At 44.9% G+C, this 24,279-nt stretch overlaps 1 protein-coding gene across 1 annotated transcript in view; it reads left to right on the top strand.

Moving 5' to 3' along the window:
* The window catches only part of pawr (PRKC, apoptosis, WT1, regulator), a 58,669-nt gene that overhangs the window by 26,775 nt on the left and 7,615 nt on the right, over positions 1 to 24,279 (top strand). Inside the window, exons 3-5 of the mRNA XM_086201837.1 lie at positions 11,057 to 11,182; positions 17,623 to 17,657; positions 22,732 to 22,852. Of these exons, the coding sequence (XP_086057963.1) occupies positions 11,057 to 11,182; positions 17,623 to 17,657; positions 22,732 to 22,852 (282 nt within the window). The remainder of the gene's footprint in view (positions 1 to 11,056; positions 11,183 to 17,622; positions 17,658 to 22,731; positions 22,853 to 24,279) is intronic.

Genomic DNA, 24,279 nt, shown 5'->3' with positions numbered 1-24,279 from the left:
ATTAGAAAGGTCTGCACCTTGGGCAGGAAGAAGGCAAACTGATGTCACCCTCGACAAACCCAGCCAGGGAGAAGGGGGGGGGGGAAGCGGCATTCTTTTCTTTCTCCGATTCTCAGAGAGCAGCCAGTGTTCCTCAAAATGTAAGAGATGAAGTAAAAGGTCCGTAAATAATAACAACAGAAATTAAGAACGCAGGGGGTTTGCAGAGGAGGGGCCCTTGCCTTGGATCTTTAGGTGTATTTCGTTGATAACATTCAGATGTTGCAGCACATTTGAAGTTTGTTTAGCCCTTTCAGAGACACGAGAGTTCTGTAAATGTCCATTCCCCCCAAGGGGGAAAAAAGTCAGAGGAAGCACACGTCCTAGAAAATACAAAATGAGCCAGAGCTAACAAGACAAAGACAATTTATTTGCCATAAAGCCGCCAAATCCCATTGCTAAATTTGATTTTTTGAAGAGACAGTCCTTGCCTGGCAAGATGCTCTGTCTGAAATAATTGAATTGTGACCTGCTCCGAAGCTGCAGGCGATGCCGGTTTGCTCTAGACATTTGTTTAGTTTCTACCAGACATTATCTCCTTAATTAGGCTGTGATTTAGGCTTAGAAATTCCTCTCCAACAGGCCAGACACTTTAATGGAGGCAGAGGAAACAATCTCAGGAGGAAATCTTTGCTTTCCAAGCCATTTTTTCCACTAATGACAGAATCCAGGCTCTGAGCAAACTTACAATACCCAAACGTTCTGCCATCTTGATCGCACCGCTGTGTTTTTGTGTGCTGTGTGATTGAATGCTAAATGTGTTTTGAAAGAGACAACATTCCCATCTGGCTCTCGTGATTACAGGAATGTTTTCTTCTTCTTCTTCTTCTTCTTCTTCTTCTTTTTTTTATAAATGGTGCCTGACATTTCATGCATCTAATCTTTTGGTTTGATGCAAAGTTTGGACATGACAATGAACTGAACGTGAAAAGGAAGCGGCACAAATATCCCTGGTCCCATTGATCTTCCTGTCCAATAATTGCATCATGGAGATTTGATCTTTGTGGAAATGCACAGAGTTGTGGAAAGACTTCTTCATGTCTTGTTGACCTGAGGCAATTATGGTAGAAAATTACATTTACTTAATGTCACCGTCATTTATTTTGTTGTTCCCTGCTCTCTCAGGTTGTCTAAACATCCTGGTGTTGTTGCTAAGTAGCTAGCTAACATGAATTGAGTTGATCTTTTTATTTGTACATTTGTTTGTTGTTAAGGTTCCCCACACACACTCACACACACACACACACACACACACACACACACACACACACAAGCTGGTGCCTCCTCAAGGCAGTTTGTCACCTCAACTAAAGAAAAAGCAGGTCACAGATGATAATAAATAATCGATAAACCATGATTCAAAGATAAATTGATATGCATTTGATAACAGAACAACAAAACCGTTGTGTAGCCTGTGACCACAAGGCCACACGCTTGTACTCCAGGCCAAAGTTCTGACCTCTCTTCCTGCGAGCCTCCATGATGGCAGCTGCAGTGTTTGCCTGCAGATGTGAGCAACCACCAGCCTTTCATTGTCAGGTGCGTTGTTCAGGTGCCGGCTGGGAAACAGGATGGTTAAGCACTGCCATCAGGTGCCCTCAGGCTGCTACTGCTCTCCAGCTACCCAGCAGTTATTCAACAAACACACACACACACACACACACACTGAGTGGGCGAGGCTGACTCACCACTTTTATTCTTTCAACAGCTGCTTTGATAATCTTCATAATCAGTCACTCAGCAGGTACAGGCTCTCGCGGTTACTGTCGCTTGCGCTGTGCACAAGTGTCTATTATGACTTGCAGTCTTCTTGTAAACATCTCAGGGTGTTCCTAAAAGTCACATACATGCTCTGATTCCACTTCTACTTATTGATCCCAGGTCCTTTTTGACCATTAACAACAGAAACACCCACAAATGGGTGACATATTAAAGCCAAACAACTGAGTTTATCGAGTGTGACAAGGACGACCTTTCCATCGACCTGAGCTCTCCACCGCCATCCACCCACCAAATGAGGAAATGTCCTTTGTTAACCAATGTTCTATTTGTCAAATAGAGTTCCACAGACTTCTAGACTCCAAGGCCAAGGTACACTGAACCTTTCTTTTTGTGGCTTGTGGTTTGCTAACAACTTGCTAAGATGGTCTGTTTATGTATGTTGTCCATCGAGTTAATTCCAGGACAAGAGTGTCGTGTTGCCACTTCTGTCAGAAACCACCTCGCAGTAGAATCATTTTGACAAACGCGAAACAATAAACCACCCAGAAACCTCATGAAAGAACCCACCGCGCTGTCCTGAAAATGAATGAACAGGAGAGTGCATCTAAAATAATCAGAGTGTTCTCCAGCAGAACGATTTCTCCTTTGGAATACAAACCAGTTTGTTTGAGATGAAGTGAAAACAAACCCTTTGACATTTGTTTTCTAACCTAAAAAAAGCCTCTGTTCAAGCCCTCCTTGTTGAAATGTTTTTGAGTACTGAATCAAGAAAGGGTAATTGTACCGGCCCATTATTCTTTCAGATTAATACCGCAAGCCTGATGGCTCTTTGGAAGATTAGCAGAACCATTTATTAAAATGTTCCTCAATCTGTTTGTGTGACGAGAAAGGCATTTTCTTGTAAATAATCCTCAGTTCAGCCGCGTTTCAGCTTCTGGGGGACATTTGGCACCAGCATCGCCGAGCAATCCGACAACGTGAGAAACCCATTAGCACTGTGGTTTTAGCTGCTGCCACTTTTGTAGCTTCCTGGATGCTGCGGACCTGGCTTCACTCCTGCCCGGCATTTCTGTGGTTCTTTTGATAAGTCTATGAAACCTGAGTAGTCCCTGAGTTGTTGGAGCTCTGAATTGAATGCAAGCGCTCGGCCAAGAATACCCAGCGTCAGCCGCCAAAAAAACACGGCGGCCTAAGAGAAAGGCAGCGAGGGCTGAATGGCACTTGGCTCTCGGACCACCTCATTTTTGTGAGAGAAAACCTAAACAACAGAAAAGGCAGATGTCTGCTCCTCAAGTGTCAGAGCTGCATTTATGGTCCCAGGCATCTCTTCTCTTTGTTAAGTGACCATCATGAGAGAGATCAGCTGACACATTACGTCTGTGTCTGAGCTTGCCTCTCCTCTGCCAAATGAGTTCCATCTATGCCAGGTTGCAAAGTCGACCGGGGCCAAAACACTCTAGAGGGTTTAAGGTTAAAATGGAAAAGATAGTCTTGGACACCAGATGTTAAACAACCCTGTTAGGCTTCAAGCTGTTTGCCAAAGTGACGAACGGATGCCGGCATACGAGATACCAGACATTCCAAGGAGGAGGCTTGTGGAGATGTGGGGGCTGCAAACACAACTCGAGGTTAGGGGTCACATGATAACAAGAGATAAGAGTCTGGTACATGACACCCCTCCAGTCCAGCTCTGCCACGCGGTTCAGTCGTGTTTCAGTATGTGAAACATCTTTGGTGGTTCGATTTGTGTAATTTCCAGCAGACAATTCACCATAATCGCATCGCTGCCTCCGGCTGATTATAAAATACAGCAAATTCGGTCTTTGCCAAGGACAATAATGTGTTTTGCATATTGAGTGTTGAAGTGAGATCGAGGCACAAGTGATCACTCGAGGTGCATGTGGAGACTCGCAAGTGTGAGCTGATGTACTTTGTGCTCGGGTTCCGATTTGATGGGCCTTGGAAAACATTCCAACCAGGGAATGCGGAGAAAACATCGGTTGCGATAAGAAGTTTGACTCAGGAAGCCGAAGCTGAAACAGAAACTCGCGGGCTTTTTTGCTAAAACTTAATCTTTTGAAACTTGTAAGCGTCTAAAGGAGCAGCTGGAAGAGGAGGAAGCAGGACATGAGAAAGCAGCCGGATGTCACCTCAGTGCCCTTTTGTCTTCTGGCTTTTCATCTGCTGTTCTTGTTTACTGTTTGACTGGCTTACTAAGTCCTTCCTGATGATGGCCTGGATGATGCAAAACAACTGTGTGGTTTTGCGCTGCCACGAGTGCGGGTAGAAACATATGTACTGTAAAACAAAGTGCTGGAACACCAACCGGTGTCGTGCTTAAGCTTGGAAAGACCGTCGGGTTCATGTTTTGTGCTGCGCTATGCAGAAAACATCAGAACAGGAAGGAAGAAGTACGCATGACAGCATCAGGGCGAAAAGATTAGAGGTTAGACAAAACACAGGACCGCTTCCCCCCGCTGCCTCCGTACGGCCCTCAGCAGGCATCCTGCTAATATCGCTGCTTTACAGGAAAAGGATTCAATACTGGGACGCTGTACTCAGGAGAGGCTGCCAGGCTGAGTGGCCCAGCAGCCGTCAGCACCAGCCGTCTCCGTCTCTGGCTTGACTTACTGCCATTCTGGTCTGTGGTTGAACACACAGATGTTAAAACCATCTTCCCCCTCTCAGACAGCCCAAGTCTCTCGTCCTAACCAAGGGAGAAAGCTGTTATTTCTCAGTGTCATGCATTAGGAGGGTGAACGTCCTGAACCTGTGGCAAGATTCAGGCATTATTTGTTTTAACCTTTACCTGCTACGTATACAGAGGGTGTTAAACCCTTCCAATGCTTATACAGTTCTAGAGTTAGGAGTTTTTGACATTTTGTCATTGGGGGTATGGCTAGTGGTGGGGGTTGAAAGTCCAGAACTGAGTCCACTTCTGTAGGAAGTGGTCTAACCTCACAATCCTCCCAGAGCCAGACAAGCAGAAAGATACCCTTCCCTCCTCTGTGCTCCATAAGGGAGCTGGCATTTGGATGGTGCTAAGCTAACTAGCGGTCAACTGGTCTGTGAGGGTCCAGGGTGAACCCCGCCTCTTTCCTGAAAGTCACTGGGATAGGCTCCAGCGACCCTTCACAGGATAAGAAGTAGAAAATGGATGGATGGATGGATAATTAAAGACATGTCTCTGAGTCATTTTCTGTATGTTTCCCGATATTGTAGATGTATTTGATATCCTGAGAGGAATTTAATGAGTTTTGTGCGGCGGGATGTATCATTATGCATTCGGTGTGATGTAATTGCATGTTTGTAAAATAATGTCTTCAATCAGGAATTGCACATCAGATTTGGCATTTTGCTGCAGTTGAAAAACGTAGCATACACAAAGGTAATATTTGCCAGACATTCAAGGCATGTTGTCACCCAATTTTTGTGTGATCTTGAATAATTTGATGTCATTAAAAATAAGCAGTTAATGTCGTCCATTAACGGTGTTTACCGGGTTCACGCTGCCTGACATTTTAGCTTCAGCCTCTCCCGTTTTGAGTCATTTAAGTGTTGCTTACCTGCAACTCTTTAATTTCATCTGCCTCCTGATTTTAATTTTTTTTTTTTTTTTTTTTTCCCCAGGACGCACTTTGGATCTCATCCACAGCCGGATGCTGATTTGAACTGATAATGAATGTTTTGCACCTGCGGCTGACAGCCAAAATACTGCTGTTGTTTGGATTGATGGTGACTCATTCGGAATGAATATTCAGTTGGGTAGAACTCCTATGGCGCTAATGGTGTTGATACAAAAGCTTGGTAAACCACTGTTACTTTGAAAGTCTGTCAAGTCCACGGCTCAAGACGAGATTATAGTCTTCCAAGGATCAGACGTACAGCATGGGGGCTGTAGTCACCCTGTTGGAGGCAGGGAGGAGGGTGACTCAAGGTCTGGCCTCTTAACTCTTATATACCACTTCTTTATGTCTTAATCTAACATCTCTTAGCTTCTCAGAAAGCAGCTGACACTTCCTGATATTTCTTCCCAGTTTGCATGCAGGTTTTTTTTTTTGTTTTTTTTTTATTGTTTCACATCACCGTGATTTTTCGGCTCGTTCCGAAGTAGCGATTGATTGACTTTGCAAAAAAGAGGGGGGGGGGGGGGGATGGCTCAAAAAGCTCACTTGAGAGGCGTTTTTGTTTTTGTTTTTTGCTCTTGTTAAAGGGCTTAAAGTGAATTTAGTTTATTCATTTTATAGAAGGACAGTATCTATACATTCATGGTTTGTAACACACAAAGAGATGGACGCTCCAGATTAAGCCAGATTAAACCTTTTACAAATAGATTCCAACAAAATAGAGCACTGGAAGTGTAGCGCGCATCACGTTAAGTGAACGCAGAGACCGGAACCATAAACAACATGGCCTTGTGGATGTATGTACTTTCTAAAGGACGACACGTCCACGTTTTTACTGTGAGCAGAAAGGCTGAAATACATGATTGGTCCATTTGTTGTAGTGGTGGTTCTGGTAACGGGACCAACCCAGACCCTTAAGAATAAATCCAGCTGCATCCTGCAGGAAAGAAGTCAGGCCTACATGCCGATAGTTACACATCTGCGACGCAGGTATCACTCAGCTCCTTGAATTGTGCGTCTCTGCAGAGGGCTGGGCAGGAGCCGTGTGGCTCTCGGTGGAGGTCTGCGGTGTTGGAGTTCAGCGTGCAGTTTATATTGAGCGAACCCCCCCCCCAAGCTCCAAGACTCCTCTGTCCTCTTAACCCTGCGCGCACGCACACATGCAGACACAAATACCATCCTGGACTTGAAACTGCTGATCTCCTCCAACCAAATGTGGCGGTTTGGCAACCTGAAGAGATGTTTATTACAGTCGTATTAAATCTCCTAAAGACGGTCTAAACCTTTCTGCTCAGCCTTTCAGCCTCAACTCCATCACACACACTCAAAGAGATGTTGTCTGGATCACCGTGGCTGACCCCCGTTGTTTGTCGGCTTAAATGTTTTTCTTGTATTCCCCGTGTGAAACAAAAGTCATTTTGAGGTCCGACTTTTAGTGAAAATAAAGGTCAGGCAGAGTTCATGTCCAAAGCCTTGTGAGATGAACACTTGATTGTAATGAAAGAATCCCGGGGCCAACACAAGCTTTGATTCTTGAGAATGTCTTGTTCGCTGTTTGACTTCTGTCCCCAAACAGCCCTCTCATCAAAACACAGACCATCGTGCGATTCTGGCAAGTTGGAATGAAAAGGCATCTGATTTTTGAGAGGGTGATAGAAATCTTTAAAAATGGTGTTTTGATGCGTTTTCAAGTCGTCTGTCTTTCCTCGCTCTTAAAGTGCATGTGTTGTTTCTGTAATGTAATCGTGCTGCCGTTCTGATGAAGAGATTTCAATCAAGAAAACAAAAACAGACATTTCATGGTAAATTGAAGGTGAACGAGCAACTTGTGCAAACGTTACCAGCATTTAAAATGTTTTGTTGTTTTTTTTGATTAGATAAAGCCTCAAGTTTGAAACTCGGGGAGGAATTTTTCCTCTTTCAAGATGTTGTTGTTGTTTTTTTCAGAAACTTTGCTCGCTTATGCTGAGCTAAAACTAAGAATTGTTGCATTACTGTTTACTTTGAATAAGTTGTGTCTATCTCAATACAAAGTCAGTCTAAATCCACAGTTTTATTGCACAGTTGGTAGTCTACCTCTATTTTTGCTACAACTCCACAGCCTTGTTTCAAACTCACCAGGTTTTGGGAAGTGTAGTTTCAGTTGCAGTCTCCAGCGTCACCGCTAGATGGCACTAGACCCAACGCTCAGGATCCCCGCGGATCGTTAAAGGTCCGGTCACTCTTTTTTACGGCTGTTAAATGATGTCTCACTCCTGAGTTGGCGTTCCTGCCCCGGACGGAAAACTGACCTGGCCTCTGAGGAGGATGTTCTCGCTCTGGTCTCTGCCACACCTGAGTGCAGCGCTGCGCCTGTCTGCACTGTTGTCTGAGCTGATTATGAGACAGCAGGTAGCAGTGTCCCGTCCCGTCCCCCCCTTCTCTAATAGATCATCTTAATGAAGACGCTCTGATGAGTTCAGAGACAGGTGATTAATACACACAAGTCGTTAAGCCTGATGTATAGGAGAGCGTAGCCTCCAGTGGCGGCGCCCTGGGCTGGTTTGGCGATAAGGACTGAGTGGGCGAGGCTCCAGCGAGGTGACAGACCAGCACGTTGGCTCTTACAATGTAGTGATCAAACATTTCAAATATTCTCAAATGTTGCCGCATGATGCAAAATGTTCAATTATTGTACGTCTGACGTGTTTTCCCCGAGTGACTTTGTGTATTTGCTGCAGAACTTGACGCCGTTCTTGACTTTTTGATATTTTTGTCCGTGGTCGGAGCACTCAGGGTTCTCCGCTCGCTCAAACTAACAGACTATGTCAGTTTTACACTCAGTTCAAATCCAACTTCCAAGGAAGGGAAAACAACAGAAGCCATCTGCAGTTTTTAAAATTAGATGACTGATTCTGCTCTTCCTGAATGAGGGTTTCAAACCACATCAAACGCTCCAGAAGACCGTGACACTTGGCTCCAGATGTGGCTTCTTGTAATTCTTGTTAATGCGCAGCATGTCGGACACGGGTATTGAGCCTGGGGTGGACCAGGACACTCATTTTACTCCAGTAAACACTGGAGTGAGGCCCTGACACTGACCTGGTGTAAACAGGATGCAGGGAGGATTCTGGCAGTCTGGCAGCTCAGAGTCACGATTGTAATCTCTTCGACTTGACTGGACTTTTTGGTTGTTGTTATGCATTTTTACAGGAATGTCAGGAAGTCTTAGGACCGTTGGATGGAGAGAAGAAATAATTGTATCGATATAAAAACAATACTTGGTTGTAGCTTCATGAATCGACACTGCTGCACTGTTTGGAATACTGACAGCAAATTAGATTAAAGTAGATTTAGACTTTAAAATCAGTGGGGGGGTTTTTTGCGGTAAAAGAAGCAAATGTGTTTGTTTCCAAATAAGGCATTGTTGGCTCTTTCCTATTGGTCCCGTAGTCGATATAGTTTAAATATGTGAGCATACTTTGATTATTTGTATGTAATGTCTGCGTAGCATGAGCACAGACCTGCTTTCATATGCAAACTATCAAAAGTGTCATATTTTCAGGCTTTTGCAGAAATGGACTGACACGTAAGAGCTGGTACTTTTTCGACATTTTACCCGTAAAAAACAAGTTACTTTTTTTTTTTTTTTTTTAAAGAAATACTCCACGCTGGACTCTTTGCAACAAAACCTCTGCCAAAGTATCACGACTTCATCCTTCCACAACTTCTCTGCTTGCACCAATAAATTGGCCATAGAAAAATATATTTATTCTGATGTTTTCATGAGCAGAAACATCCCTTGTATGGTTGTTCAGATGCCCCTCGTTTCCTTTATTTGGACTAGAAGAAATGCACAGAGCTAAACTGGCTGCTGCTATATCCAAAATAAACTTTAAGATTCCCAACTCCACATTTCAGGCAAGATTTTGCATAGCAGAAGGGTTAGTCACTGCACATTTCACCATGGGCTGAGAGGAACCTCCGTTAAATTACATTTTTAAATGCCAAAGTCGCTACACATATGTGGGTTCATGGCTTGTGTGGATGCAGCTGAAGTAGAACGTTGTGCAATCCCGTGCAAGAATACCACCAACTGTTGCTAGAATGAGCAAAGAGTTGAATCAGAACCTCACCACTTGGCTTGTTCAGGAGAAGTTAATCAAGAGGAGGGGAGGAAGGGGGAGGGTGCAGAGGCTGTGAGAGAGAGAGTCGAATAGAAAAGGAGCTGCTGTTTTTTTTCCCCGTGGACCACTGATAAACCGTTTGGCAGGAAAGGCCTCGCAAATGACTTCATTCCTTTCTAACCTTGTAAGGCTATTTTTACCACTAAAAAGCCAGTTGCATGCATCTTTTGTCCACCCTGGAGCGTTAAACAGGAAAGACCGGTTAGCATTGAGCCGCTCTGGGACTTTGGCTCCCCATCTCAGTGTCTCATCACAATCCAACCATCCACCCTCATGGCCAGCTCTGCTTACGCTGGTCATCTTTCCTGACAGACGAACTCTTCAACTCTGGCGTGTAACCCAGTGTAATGTAAATAGGAAGCACACATTTCATGATGAAGCGAGGAATTCAGATTTAAGGGAGTCAAGTTGGCAACGCATCAGTAAATATCTCGGATTAAATAATAAAAGCTCTCGCCCTCTCCGTCAAGGGGATGAGTGCATATCTTTTATTGTGTCTCAAGCGGAATTCCACTGGTCAGAAATTCCCTCTGACTGTCCCCCGGGAAGTGAAAGGCCCTGGAAGGGGCTGTCTTCCTGTTGCCTGACTGGAGCCCATCTCGTGTTGTTCAGTGTTTGAGCTGCAGCTCCTCAGGGATTCCTGGAAGTGGATGTGATCACTTCTTAAGAGGATTAAGAGGAGACCCTGGCTGCATTGAGCTAGAGGTTCATATTGCCGTTATGGTGGGAATGACCTTGACTCTTGCCATGCGTCTCTGAGTTGCTGGCTTTTCTGTGGTAAACTGGTTTCCTGAAGTTTATGGAAATGAGGATTCCTTCAAAGCGGATATCTGTTGATGTCCGTCTGAACAATGCTGGTTTCTGACAAGGATTTTACAACATGGATCCAAATCACTGCAACACCAGAGTTGCTCTTCTTCTCTCTGTCGTTGATTTTATCATTTTCATTGTTTGTGGAGTTTTGTGTATTGATTATTGTAGTAAAACACACAGCATGTGATGTTTAAAGAGCTCACTGAGGACAAGAACGACTCTGGAGAGGTTCTTGATGTTCCTGTACTCAGCGCCTTGTATTATTAATTGCCTGTGTTGTAAAATCCACATGCAGGTACAGCCTTGGTAGTACAGACCTCAGCTTTCCCTTGAGTGCACGAACTGCAACAAACACAACTGCTCCCACGCAGGTAGAAAGGTCGACATATCATCTCAACTCCCTCGTGCTGCACCGAGAAGCTGTTAGTAGATGTATTCCATTCAAATGGCTGATTAACAGGAATCAGGCAACTTGAGAGTTGATGTTCTTTAAGTAGTTAGCCTACCTTGCACAGGAGTTTGCACAGCTCCCCTTGGCCTATGGCAGTGTGACAGTGTCGAAATTGGAGGCACAAAAACGACACAAAGAAAAACATCTCGCAGCAGCAGCAGGAATCACCAATGCACCAACTGCACATCTGTAAATATAAAGTCTTCTTGTCTAAACATGACTTCCTCCATCTCTCTCAGAGCCTGGATGAACTGGATGATGACGAGACAGGGGAGAAAGACCGGCGGGAGGAGGAGGAACTGGTTCAAGCCAACACGTTCCAGAATGAGGCCATGACAGCTGAGCCTGCCAGTGGCCACCTAATGGTGAGAGACCGCAGCGCGCTTTTAGAGGTCTTCCTGTTTGGTCAGGTTTTCACTTATTTCTCTGCTTGAGTATAGACTAAAGTCATTAAAACGCTGCCAGCAGCTAAGACATGATATATTAACCCCGTTAGACGCCTGTGACTTCTGCTCCACGCTTCATAGTACGGATGGATGCAGCGGTCCCGCCAAGCAGAGGCACTGTTGCTCAGGGAGAGACACCAGAGAGCTTTTGACCCGACTTTGTTTGGAAAGCTGCAATGATGCAAAGCTCTAAGGTGTCTTGGCATTTCATCATCCCTGTGAAATCAGTTGAAAGCAAAGCGAAAGGCTCTAAAATGCTGTTAGAGCTCTTTTGTCAGAGGGCACCTCAGAAGTCTGGGGATTTCAGTGGCGTCGTATGCTCAGTCTGCCGAAAAACACGCTCTTGGTGACAGTTGCTAATCGAGTGTGTGAAGAGAGAGATTTTGTTTTGAGTGGTGGAATGAATTGGCCGTTAATGAGCTGATCAGCAGAGAAGTCATTTAAAATGCAAAACGCTCGCTGGTAGCTGGCCTCTGCATTTTTGTGTATCATTACAATTTATGTTTGTTTGTTTTTTTGTTTTTCAGTTTTGACCAAATAATATTCACCTTTAGTGATAATAACTGCAGTGCAAAATGTGAGCTGGGAACAAGTTCATATCATCTCACACGTCGGTGCAACACTCGGAGGCTCGGGTCTACAAGGAGCCAAACAGAAACAGTTTGGCTCCAATTAAGATGGAGGGCTGCGACTAATGATTATTTTATCATCTACCTGCAGATTGTTTTCGCGATCAATCACTGAGCCTTCCAGTCTGTGCAACCACAAGAAATGTGATTGTCAAAAAGACATTGTTCACATTGCTTCTGCTTGTTCACCCAGCGGTGAAAAACCCAAAGACTTTTCATTTTCTGTCATAAATGCCCCCCCAAAAAAAAGGGTCTGGAACCAGCAAGTGTTGGACATTTTTGCCTGAAAAACAAAACAAAACACTGAAACAAACTGATTATCCTTTTTAATGCAGGGTAATTTCCTCTGGATGGACTACAGCAGCTCTAAAGTACAGGATGTGTCTTCTTATCTGTGTTTTTCTACCACAGTCTTGTTCACGGTCGTCCGTGCACTGCATGTAACTTTAAACTCTCCTAAATAGACATGGATTGATTTCCAAGGAGCAGTCGAGCATGTAGAAGTGAGGAAAAGTATCCAGCTGTGTCACAACAACCGTGCGCTTTGTTTTTCTTTACGAAAAACCATCTGACTGACGCCGACATTGCCATTTGTGAGAAATGTGGAGAAAAAAAATGCAAATGCGATGGCAGTGCTGCTGAGTGACAACCCTGGCGGATGCTAAGGGGTGCCTTCCAGATAGATCAGCTGTTACGCATCAGCGGGCTTATTTCTGTTTTTCAGCCTGAATCGTCTGAGGCTGTTTATGCAAAGCGAGGGCTTGTGTAGGAAATATGTAAACAAACACCACACTTACAGGGAGATTGTGACAGCACCTGCTGTGATGCGGCTCAGATAGAAAATAAAAAAGCAAAGGATTTGACTATTTGCCTAATTTAGTCAACGTAGAGGGATTCTCCGTCTAACATTGCCGCTGATGTCTATTCTTGCCGTGTCAACACGAGGCAGAGGCTAACCTTTAGCTGCCTCGCTATCGCTCATAAATATTCTGATCGGGGGGCCTGCGCCAGCTCGCTCAGACGTTGAGATGGAATTTTGTGAGTGTATTTACTACTGAGCTGTCAGCCAAGCATCGTTAAGGACGGTCCACCTCAAAAAAGTTCTGTCCCTCTTGGGCCTCATTTATCACAGGGAGACAGGCGATTGCTGTGTCAGCTCGGATATGATATGTAGCACCCAGTCGGTGCTTCAAGCCCGTCTCAAGATATCCAGACAGAAAGTTTCTTAAAAGAAGCTGAAATCGACCTGCAGAGTTCTGTGGCAGTGGTCTGCCTCTGCAGGGCTCCAGTGTCGCGTCTGTGTTTGAAGGCTCCTGGAACGTTCTACATTCTCTGGTGAGGGTCAATGTGTGTGTTCTCTCATGGACCCTCTTCATGTTGGAGGATTCATGTACTGGTGCAGTGATGGGCGGTGGGGGTGGGGGGGGGGACAAAAAAACATGCATGTGGTCATGGTTATGGAGTCTGACCTCCCTCTGGTATGTGAGTCAGCTAAGGAAACCCGCTCCGGTCCAGACGCTCGGACCATAAGAAACATTCTAAAATTCTTGCTGAGCTTTTGCTTTTAATGTGGCGCCAGCGTGTTTCAGGTCTTTCCCTCGTAGGATAAACACATTCTGCTGACAGTCTCCCAATCAGCACTTTTAACGAGACGTGTTTGCATTTTTAATCATCACATCATGAGTCCAGATATGTCTCATCAGCAGGGATGTGCTCACTAACGAGTACGTGGCCTTTCCAGCAAAGAGCAGCAACCAATATGAACTTCATCCTGCTGCCTAAAACAATATTTGATCCATTCACAGCTCCGTTGATCCAAAGATACTAAGATTTACCGAAAAAAGCCAACTAACCCACACCGCTATTTATCTTTCAACTAGTTGGTTTAAGAGGAAACTCCTTTCTCCTGCTGCAAACTTTGAACATGATTCACAGCAGGCCTAAGCCTCATTCTGCTGGTACTCAAACAGATGATGGAAAGACTGATTTTTGCTGAATAACTTGTTTTACATTCCATTTTAAAACCCCACTAACGTCATCCTTTTGGTCATCAGCTTTGGCCCGGATCAGCTGCTATTATTTATCAGGTCTGATTAACACGACTGACCGCGTCTTTCAGCTGCGTGGACAGAAATACTGCAGTTACACTGCGTTCTTCTACAGTCCACAGGTGCTGTACCACGCTGGCATGTTAACTAGCTTCCAACTGCAGTGCGACAAACTGCTACTGGCAGGAGGAAGAAGTAGTTAGACGACACACAGGAGTATTTGTATAATACGATACTACAGAGGACAGTAACCTCCAGTAACCTCTACGCACCGGCTGCACGGGTCACAAAAAGGGCAAGTGGTTATCTTGACTTTCTCCGGCCGTTTGGAGAGCATTCAGCTCGCAAACATCGTCTTCAGCCTTCGATTTACATTCCGGGTTGGCATTTTGAGATTTATATCTTGAGCCGGCATCAAAGAGTTCGACTGCCGAGGTGAAGTTCGTGTCTCAATTAAAACGGAGAGAGAGCTGCAATGCATCACATCTAAGACAATGCAAGAAGTGTTATATTATAATTATGATCACAAACAAGTCGTAAATGTCATATATGATAATTGATGGCTGCATTAAAGGTTGGGTAAACATGCCAAATGTTTTATTTGCCATAGATCTTTTCCAGGAACCCTAGTTTTTGCTGGTTGGAACAAGCAAACATTAAATGTGTCCAGTAAATCTTTTTACACAGAAATACTTGGAGCTGTTTGGCGGCAAATGGAATGCTGCAGATGACTTTTCTGTGGACGGCAAAGGCTTTAGCTATTGTTTAGATTTAATGACCTGTCAGAACATAAATCATAGATGACAAAAAGCTGCAAATGCTGAAGTGGGACACTTGAATATGTTTTATCTGGCTGTTAAATGGCGTGCAGTGTGGTAGAAACTCCCCCACCGATACACAAACACATCAAGAAGTAATCCGTGCCAGCTGAGAGATAAAGTACTTGTTTGATTTTTGATATTTGTCGGTGTAATTTTAGCAGCTCTGAGGTCTGGACCGGGCCTTATTGGAGCTGTCAGTGGAGCTCAAGCATGATTAATAAAGTTGCGCAGGCTTGTATTGTGTGCAGTGAGGTAGTCGCACATGAGTTGCACTGACCTTGTCTCGCAGATTCATGTCCCAGACAGGAGGTGCACACCGATACGCTGCCAACAGGCGCCGCGGTTGTGGGGCAAATTAATCCTGGGGTGTTTTGCTGTAAACTGGAAAGTATTTCATTTTCATTCTCTGCGAGCTACTGTATACCATTAAAGCACATCTGACAGAACATAAAGCAGGAAGAAGGTTCAAGACAGTCGGACGAGTGTTGCAGCGCTGGTGGCAGGCCTTTGCCGTGGCTCTACTGCGGAATCTGTTCTTTGCCAAATCTTTTCAAGAGTGCGGGCTGCTTTAGCTTCAGTCTGTCCTCGGTGTCGTCTCCCACGCGGTTCTGTTTTCACTGCACGTGTCTCACAATGCCAGCGCTTCCACCTGCCACTGTGTTGTTGTTTTGACTTGTATTTCCACTCCTTTTCACTTGAGAAAAGTAATCAATCCAGCACAGTGACCTTTATGTAGTGGGCCAATGGATATGCAGCGTTAGACTTGAGCTCATGCATACATATCACAAAAAAATACGTGTTGAGGTTCTTGGATTGACTGGGAAGCAAATTATTATTTCCTATGAAGTCACAGACTGAGTTTCTGGGTCAATTGAATAGTCAAAGAGCCCTGTTGGTAAATTCAAGTTCTACTCTATTCTGGAAGCACACATTTACATTTTGACAGCATTCCTCCTTTCTCTATATGTTGATCTGCCCAGAAGGATTCTGGGTCCACCGCTGAAGGAGGAATACATCTGCAACCAAAAGCCACATTATTAGTTCAACGACAAGTGTTTTCTATCACTAAATAATCAGTTGGATAAATAATTGTAATCTGATCTTCAGTGGTTCACACACCACAACCCCTCCAAGTTTTGTTTAAAATAAGCCGAGTAGATTTCGTACAATCCCTCTGCCAAACGAGAACGGAGAGGTTGCAGAAGTCCCCCAATGTCAGAGTAACGGCTGCTTCCCTCCACCAAGCTCTGCATGCACAGATAGCTTTGTGCTATCCTGCTAACAGTAAGACAGAACAAAAATAAAATAATAATAATAATCCACCAAAGCGAATGAGAAATAGCCCCCTCGGTGGTAGTGATCATTTTAAATTCTAGTCATGGATTCATTCATCCTTTTGCTAATTTGCACTTCGCTATTATACCAACAGTGCAACCCAAACACAGACCTACACACCGTCTGGTTCTCATTTTCTAAAGACAACACTGACAAACCAACTCCATAGTATGAATCTTTCTCTTTATTAACGTGTGTGTTCAGGCTCGTGCTAAATTTGGGGGTATTTACAATGTTGGAGTCGTAACAACTCTTTCTCTCTCTCTCTCTCTCTCTCTCTCTCTCTCTCTCTCTCTCTCTCTCTCTCTCTCTCTCTCTGGTTTAATTCTTGACAGCACAGGTTGTTGAGAAAGTTCAAACAGCTTCTTTAGATTTGGATTTCCAAGTGCAGCTTTGGCAGCTGTCAGATTACCCAAAATCCTTGAAAATGTCAGTTTCTAAAACATAATTAAACCCAGGTGATGCTTGAACCGGAGCTGATGCACAGATCAAGTATATTAAGTGTATGACCTGCTGCTGCTCACTGCCCTCGCACTGTCCTCCATCTTAGTAAATCTATCAGGTCTGAGCCGGGGAAGATATGAGCATGTCAGGGTTTCATCCTCAGGTAATGGATGATATGTCACTGCGACAGAGAGGCTGGTGCATGCAGAGTTGGGTATAACGTTCGCCTTCACCTGCTGAAGCCCTGCTCTGACTGATAGAACGTGGCACAGCTAAGACTTCTCAATCAAACCTGAGACCCTTCACTGCACAAGACCTCAGGAAACCACCGATGCGTATTCATCTCACGCCGCCTCTGACACACACGCTTGGTTTTTCAGGGGAAGCGCTGTTTTCACTAAAGGCGATTTTAGTGGAGCATCACTGCAGTATAGATCTAAACAACCATTAGATCATACAATAATGGGAAAAGAAGATAAACACGGACCTCCGCGTCGCAAAACACAATTGCCTTCCTCAACTGGGGGGCTGTAGGGCCCCGGCTGAGCTATTAAACGCAACAAAGCTCATCTATATATCAGCTCAGCAGCTGCGATTCATGAATGCTCACACACAACCTAAAGGCTTTCTATAAATGCTCCTCCTGATAAATGTCCCGTACTTTGTAGATGGAATTTTTTTGCCCTCTCCTTGGTGCAACAACACAACCCAAGAACACTGAGATAATTCCTGGGTCTCCTTCACCCTCTTTTGATGCACCTTTTTAAGTTTTGCATCCAAAAAGAGGAATGGAACTTTGCCAGGGTGTTCCTGGTTTTATTTCCCGTGTGTAACCTCTGCTTCTCCTAGATTTAATTCGGCCGCGCTGGGTTACAATAATGGAAACGCACCCAATTCACATCTCTGTTTTTGCAAACTTTCGAAAGGTTTGCGTCACATCTAGGTGAAAACCAGGCTAGAGATACAAGCTGTTTTGCTAAAATCTAAATTCATCAGCCACCACAATGTTAACAAAGCAAGAGTGATGCAGTTCCTCTTCCTCACGTGTGTCTTTTCTGTTTTGTTTGTCCCCCCTCTCACAGGATACTCCGAGATCCGGGAGCAGCCGCCACAAGAGGTGAGACTTTGTTGTATTATCCTGACACAAAGAGTAGAGTTTATCTGCCTCAGCATCCCAAACCGTCCAGAGAGTCACTAGTGTCTGGGGTGAGAAACCGCACATTGGGTCATTAATTGCAGATTTCGAGAATAGTCTGAGGGTCTTTCCCTGGTGAGTCACTGTTGGCTGTAGTTTTCTTCCTCACTGCTGATTCTCAGGCCCGTCTGGCCCAGCAGAGACCACTGCTTTGAGCTGTAGTTGACAGGGCACCATCTGGACCTCAGACACTTTTTTTTTTTAAATTTTAAAGCCATCGCTTCACTTCTGTAGATGGCAGGAGGTGTTGGAAAGTATTTACTTTAAAAGCTTTGGGTCAGAAATGTGTCATTCAGTCAAGATTACTTTGGCATTTGACGAGGAGCTTTGAAACTGTTTTTTCCAGACACCAGAAAGGAACTTCCCTCCTGACAGATTTTCTACCTTGGTTCATAGTTTAAAGTTCAAGTTTTGGAGAAAAAAACAAAACGAAAAACTGGTGCTTTATACTCCCACATTGATATTGTAGTGAATATTTAATCATTCACCATTGTGTTTAATGTATTTGCTTTAAGCCCAAGCTTTTCTACCTCCAGGCTAGTGGTCACCAAGCCAGCAGCGCCACGCGTTTGATAAACGACAAACCAGCGGTAAAACAAGTTATCAAGGCTCCAGCATGCAGCCTAGACCACACGATCCCTGTTTCAGGTGCTGCTGACGTCCCTTGAGAATCTCTCTAGTCCAGTTTATTCATTTCTGCATCATTGCAACCAAATTGTGGAGTTGCGGCCAAACCTAACAGCCAAGTTCACCAGCTGACACCCAGCCGGCCATGTAACCACGGACGGTTCTCTCATCAGCTGATCTGGCGACGCTCGGATGTTCTTCTGGTGGGCCAGACAGGAGAAGACATGCGTTACATACCTCCCCTTTTTATTTGTCCTTCTGGGGTTTTTCTCTCCCTCTTGAAACAAATTCCACTCATAGCGAGTAAATGATATCGTCCTGCTGTTGACAAATAAATACAAACAAAGAGAAAGAAAAGAATGAAATCGAGCCCCAATCTTTCACCTTTTGAAGTATTTGCTGCTCCCTGTTTAGCCTCAACAACATCACCGCATTGTGCTCCTCACCCCAAAAACGGCAAACAAAATGGAGAAGAAAATTTCTCATACAAAGGGAGATTTGGGGAGCAAACTTTGGGGGGGGGGGGGAAGAAAGAAAAAGACACAATGTGTTCTTACGTGTTAAAGTCGCCAAACATCTGGCAGTGTGTGGGGAAAAATACACTGCAGCCACACTTGTTTTCCTCCAAAATAATCAGTGTGTTTTTAGAAAGCCAACTGAGTGGCGATAAGAAGGTATATGAAACGAGTCAGCTGGCTGACTTCTGATCTAACAGGAAGTTGGCGTGCCTCACATTAAAGGCTTCACGTATTTATGTTCTTTTCCATTAACTGACAAACATCTCGCCCTAAGAACGCTCAGCGTCGGCTGTTGATGATGATGATGATGATGTCGGAAACGACTGCATCGCTGCAGAAAGCACACGTTCACAGGTCATGTGGCGCGTTAGTTTGCATTGTGAACTCTCCGGTATTGAAAGAGTCTCAAACAAAAACAATCCGTCTGTACTGAAAGTTACAGTGCTGTTGGTTTACGTGCATTCACTGGGGATAAAAGGTCACAGAGTTCTGGCAGCAGCAAAGCAAACTAGTCAGGCGGTAATTCTGTAAGCAGCTGTGATCGGATTTGATGCCGCACGCGTCCCGGTGTGAGTCTGCAAATCAGGAGCTCACGGTGGAAGGGGTTGGGTTACCTGACTGAATCAGCCTGCAGCTCCTCATCCAGCGGCCCGCTGCGGCTGCTCCTTCTTCTTAAAAAAGAAAATCCTAAAAAATGTCTGTTGTCTGGGTTTCTACATGTACTTTTAATACTACAGGAGTGCAGGAGAACCTTGCGCTTCCCGGGGTGATTAAAGCAGTCAGTGGTTTGGACAGGAACGTAATGGGAAGCCGCAGGTGTGAGGGAATGTTTCACCTGGTCGGACCATCAAAACGCGTGGAGCGACGAGAAGTGAGAACGTCATCAGAGAAATCAGGACTGCGCTGTGACAGTGACGTAGCTTCTTGATTGGTTCTCAGGGTCGATGGTGTGAATACATCCCGCCCCCAGCAAAACAGAATCGGAGGAAATTGCATCAGAATCTCACAGCAGCGGGAAAACTAGTAGAGTAAACTGGTGTAGGTGCAGAGACTGTAGAGAGAGACTCAATTTCAGCAATTAACCGAGAACAGGGGTACACATTTGTGGAGGTCCCTCGGTGGAGAAGGTGTTCCCACCGTTCCACTGATGGGATTTGTGATGATGTCACATTTTCTTATGGTTGAAAGGCAAAAACTCCTCCCCCTCATGGCGGTTGTTGGTATGGACGACCTTAACATTCACGAAAACATCTCATTCTGTTAAAACAGTAAATGCCGCCGCTGGAGATGCACAATATTGGATGTTTTGCAGGTGTTTGGCTGATGTTTTACAACCGATAGCAGCAAGTAGTTGTCGTTTACTGATGTTTTTGTGATCCGCACCAGGAGAAGTTCATGCGATATTCACGTTTGGTAAAACACGTCAATAATATGAATGTGTTTTTCTTCATGTTTCCATTTTTCTTCATTTCCAAAAGCCCATAGTTTTCCTCCACAGAAACAACAGATGATAATAGGAACAAGAATACTTTATTTATCCCACACCGGGGAAATTTAAGTCGTTCCAGCAGCATTTACCGAGAGGAGAAGAAAGGATCATGTAAATTTTTCTAAAAAAAAAAGAAGTGTGAAATAAGAAAAAACAAAACTAAAAAAATGAATATTCACATACATGTTAGACAATTACAAAAATGATGAGCGAAGACGTGAAGCTGTTTTTTTTTACCTACGCCAGGGGAATGACACTGACATATTAAAATAATCAACCAAGATTCACTTCGGCAGATGTGGGAACGATCGGGTGAGCTTGATATAAATGGGAATATTCCCACTTGCACATGGGAATTTCCTCCACTGCTCAATGTTGCCGATGTTCAGGCAACGCCAAGTTTGTCCTGGTCCACTTTCTTCTCGGAGGAATCTCCTGTATGGGGGTGAAGACGGGTGTTAATCAGATGATTGAGTCCCGTGCAGGTTTTACTTATTCCGTATCGACAGTGGAGTTTGTGAGAGATCTTGTTAGACCTGTGGCTGCTGCTGTTCCTGGCTCTCCTGCCTGTGTCTTCTCCTCCCCTCCTGCTGAGGCCTCAAAGTGTGTGTGATTGGCTCAGACTCTCTCTCCCCCAGACCCCACCTGGCGGGGTGCTAATGGGCCGCTGTGTGATATTTAGTATCGAGGCTAGAGATGTTTTAAGCTTGGCTCTCACACCTGAGCGCCTGCTGAGCACCCTGGAGTACCCGTGAGCGTGCGGAGTCTCTGCGTGACAATGGATATCTCTAAAAACAAGAAGGTCTGCAAGGATGTGGAAACAAATATGTTGTTGTTTTGTGGTTGTCTGTTTTTAGGGCGTCATGGTGAGGGGAAGCTTTTGTTGTTGCGCTTTGTAACCCACCAGCGTTTTGCGTGTGTGTGTGTGTGGCAATGCAGATAAAGAAGGAGTAGCCATGAGGAGCCACGAGGAGGGAAGCAAATGAAATGCACTTTATCTTGGCGTAGGCGAGAGCCAAGGAGAGCGCTTGAAGGACTCCCTCTTGATCGTAAGCGACGGCCGCTGCAGTGTTTTTGCTCTTTGTAAAGATGAGAAGAAAGAGAAAATAAGCTGTAGGTTCTATAAATGTCAAGCTACTGAAAACACCACCTCTGCTTGTGCAGGAGAAACCGGGACCTCAAAAGAGAGAGGGAGCACGGCTGAGTCGAAGAAAAGCGATAAGAGCAGAGTTTCCGTTAGAGTTAAACCAAAGGTGGCGAAGGCAGGAGGACATGTAGGGAACATGTGACGATTGGCACAAGGGCTGTGTGAAGGTGTGATTCACCGTCAAGGAGCCTCAACTTCACTACTGCTAACTTCTACTCACACACACTCTAATAAACGTGTAGTAGCGTGTACATGTATGTAGTATCTTACTATCCACTGTGGTTTAAGGATAGCAAAAAAAAAACCTGTATATCCAGGTGTTCATTTCCAGCGTCGTGACGGATTCCTGCACCCTCGTTTCCGCCTGTCTGATGTCACTCTCAGCCTGTTTCTGAGCAGTGGAAGTCGCGCTGATTTGAGCTGCACACAACCCAAGATTCGATGGATTATTCTGTCTGTTTGGGATACAAAACAACGCCGATCACCTCGTCCAGATGATTCAGTGCAGCCCACGCACCCCCCAGTAATGTCATTCCCAGAGAGATTTTATTAACCTGGCACATGTCGGCTCCCACTGGGATTGAAGGTTGTCGGGAATGTGGGCAAGAGAGGGCGGGGTTGGGATTTACAGCGCCTGAAACTCCTTCCAAGTTTCCACAATTATTTAAGTGTGGTCAGCAAGAAAATAAACGCCCCCCCCCCCCCCCCCCAGAACATGTCCCCAAGCAGTTAGGAAGTGAATTAGAAGATAAAGACATAATTTTCTGCTTGGGCTACAAACCAAAACCTCTAAAAAGATGTTTTCCTCGCCGAAAGAACAGTGACGCACAACTGCCGTTCTTGAGTAGCGTGCAAATTGTTTCTTAATCAGAATCCTTTTTGCACCAAAGTTGCAAACTCTCCACAGCTTCCCCCTCCATTCATGGAGTAGAAGGCAGCGGCTGCTGATAATGCAGGCCTAATTGAAGGGGCAAAAGGCTGACGACAGTCTCACCTGTTCTTTTGATGATGGATGTGTCATCCCATTGAAGCCTAATGACGCACCTGTGATTCGTACCTTCAAACAGCCTCCATGTGAATGCAGTCGCCTGAGTAGTGGATCTGAAATAATGGAGAGAGAGAGAAAATATTGGCACGTTTTTGAACTTTTCTTTCTCATGTGAGGGACTTTAGAGTGAAGTTGCGGTAGCTGAGGGAGCTCTGTGTTTGGAACAGTTCTACAGGATCCGAGGAGGAGCTGGGCGGGAACAGCAGGCAACGCCACAGCCGCCACGACAGAGACGGAGGAGCCGCGCCATCAGGAAGTCTGGAGAAAAGGATGGAGGAGCTGGAAAAGGTATAAGAGGTCTTTAAAAATCTGTTCATTTGTTGTTTGTTTTTGGCAAATATTTCTTTTCCCCAAATTCATTTTTTTTATGCTTGAAGCCCCTTTTGTCACACTCCCATTTGGACAAAACAGTCAAAAATATCAACTAAATTAATGTTTATTCACACTGCAAAGGCCCTTTCATATTTGCTCTTCTTGGATTTCACTGCATTTCTCAGTCACTTCATTTGCTATTATTGGATTCCGCCGTCCCGTCCACCAAGCCAGGGTGGCTGGTCCCGTCTAGAAACATCCCAGGGGCTCACTCAGTGATTCCCAAAATGCAGCATTTGGATTTATCGAATTATTAATTAATTAACAACAAGCCCCCAGTTTCAGGAATGAGCTTTCACACCTGCTTGAAGGGGACCAAACCTTGAGCCCAATGGAAACACACCTGAACTGCTTGGAATTTGCTTTACAATTAAATGGAAGGACAAGTGCTTTTGAAACAAGCGCACCACCAGAGCGTTGAGCGGGCCTGCTTAGCTGTAGCCCGGGGCACGAAATCAAAAGTCACAGCTGAAATAACGACAACAATAACAAAAGACTGTTTGAAGGGGGGGGGGGGGGACATCATGAAAACCGTCAGAGGGCAGCACAAGGAGGTGGGATCAACTTTCAGTTTCACTTTAATATCTTCACCGGTGAGGGAAAAAAAACCCGAGGCTTTGTCCTGTCGGCCAAATATGGAATTTTGATTTAGAAAAAGGGTGAAATAGGTGAAGAAATGTACCTGAGTGCGATTATTGATTGCAACCCCCCAACAATAAGTATGCATGCATGTAAAGTCTGGTGGAAAATGTCCTGGAAAGAATGAATTCTGATGGAGAATCAAAAGCCCAGTCCAAAGCTGAGCTCGGTTTTTATCTGCGCCACTTCCCTGGGTGTAACCACAGCGAAATTGTCTCCAGAATACTAAAGGAAATCTAAATTCCCAGAGGAAACATCCGCTATGTGATTGACATCTACTATTATTGCCAAGCCCTATCAGCTCCTCAGTGGTCTTTGTAAGGATCTATACAAAACTCTTTGTGGCCTGACTGAAAGCCTTAATCAGTGGTTTCTTTGTTCAGATGAATTTCCACTTCTGAGTCCATTGAGCAGCCGCCCCGACTTCTGCTCGTCTGGCTGGAACTTTTCGGCTCAGCTCTGGCAGAAATTGTCCTCTTTGTTCTTGAAGAAATGACCTTTTACAGCGCAGATACGTCGTTGCCTCCTACGCCGCTCCTGTCACTGTAGGAGCTCCACTCTTGTCATTTTTGAAAGAAAAAAAAAGGGGGGGGGGGCTTTTAAAAAGAGCTGCGACTCCTGACGTGAGGGTGAGTGGTGGTGTGGGTTTTTTTCAGGACGCAGATCCGTCATATCATCGCTGAGGCTCCACCGACACGAGCATA

This window comes from Aulostomus chinensis, chromosome 4, assembly GCF_037954235.1.
Source record: "Aulostomus chinensis isolate RoL2024-O1b breed Wild chromosome 4, RoL_Achi_v1.0, whole genome shotgun sequence".
Classification (NCBI taxonomy): Eukaryota; Metazoa; Chordata; class Actinopteri; order Syngnathiformes; family Aulostomidae; genus Aulostomus; species Aulostomus chinensis.
This window is presented reverse-complemented; position numbering and strand designations above follow the sequence as displayed.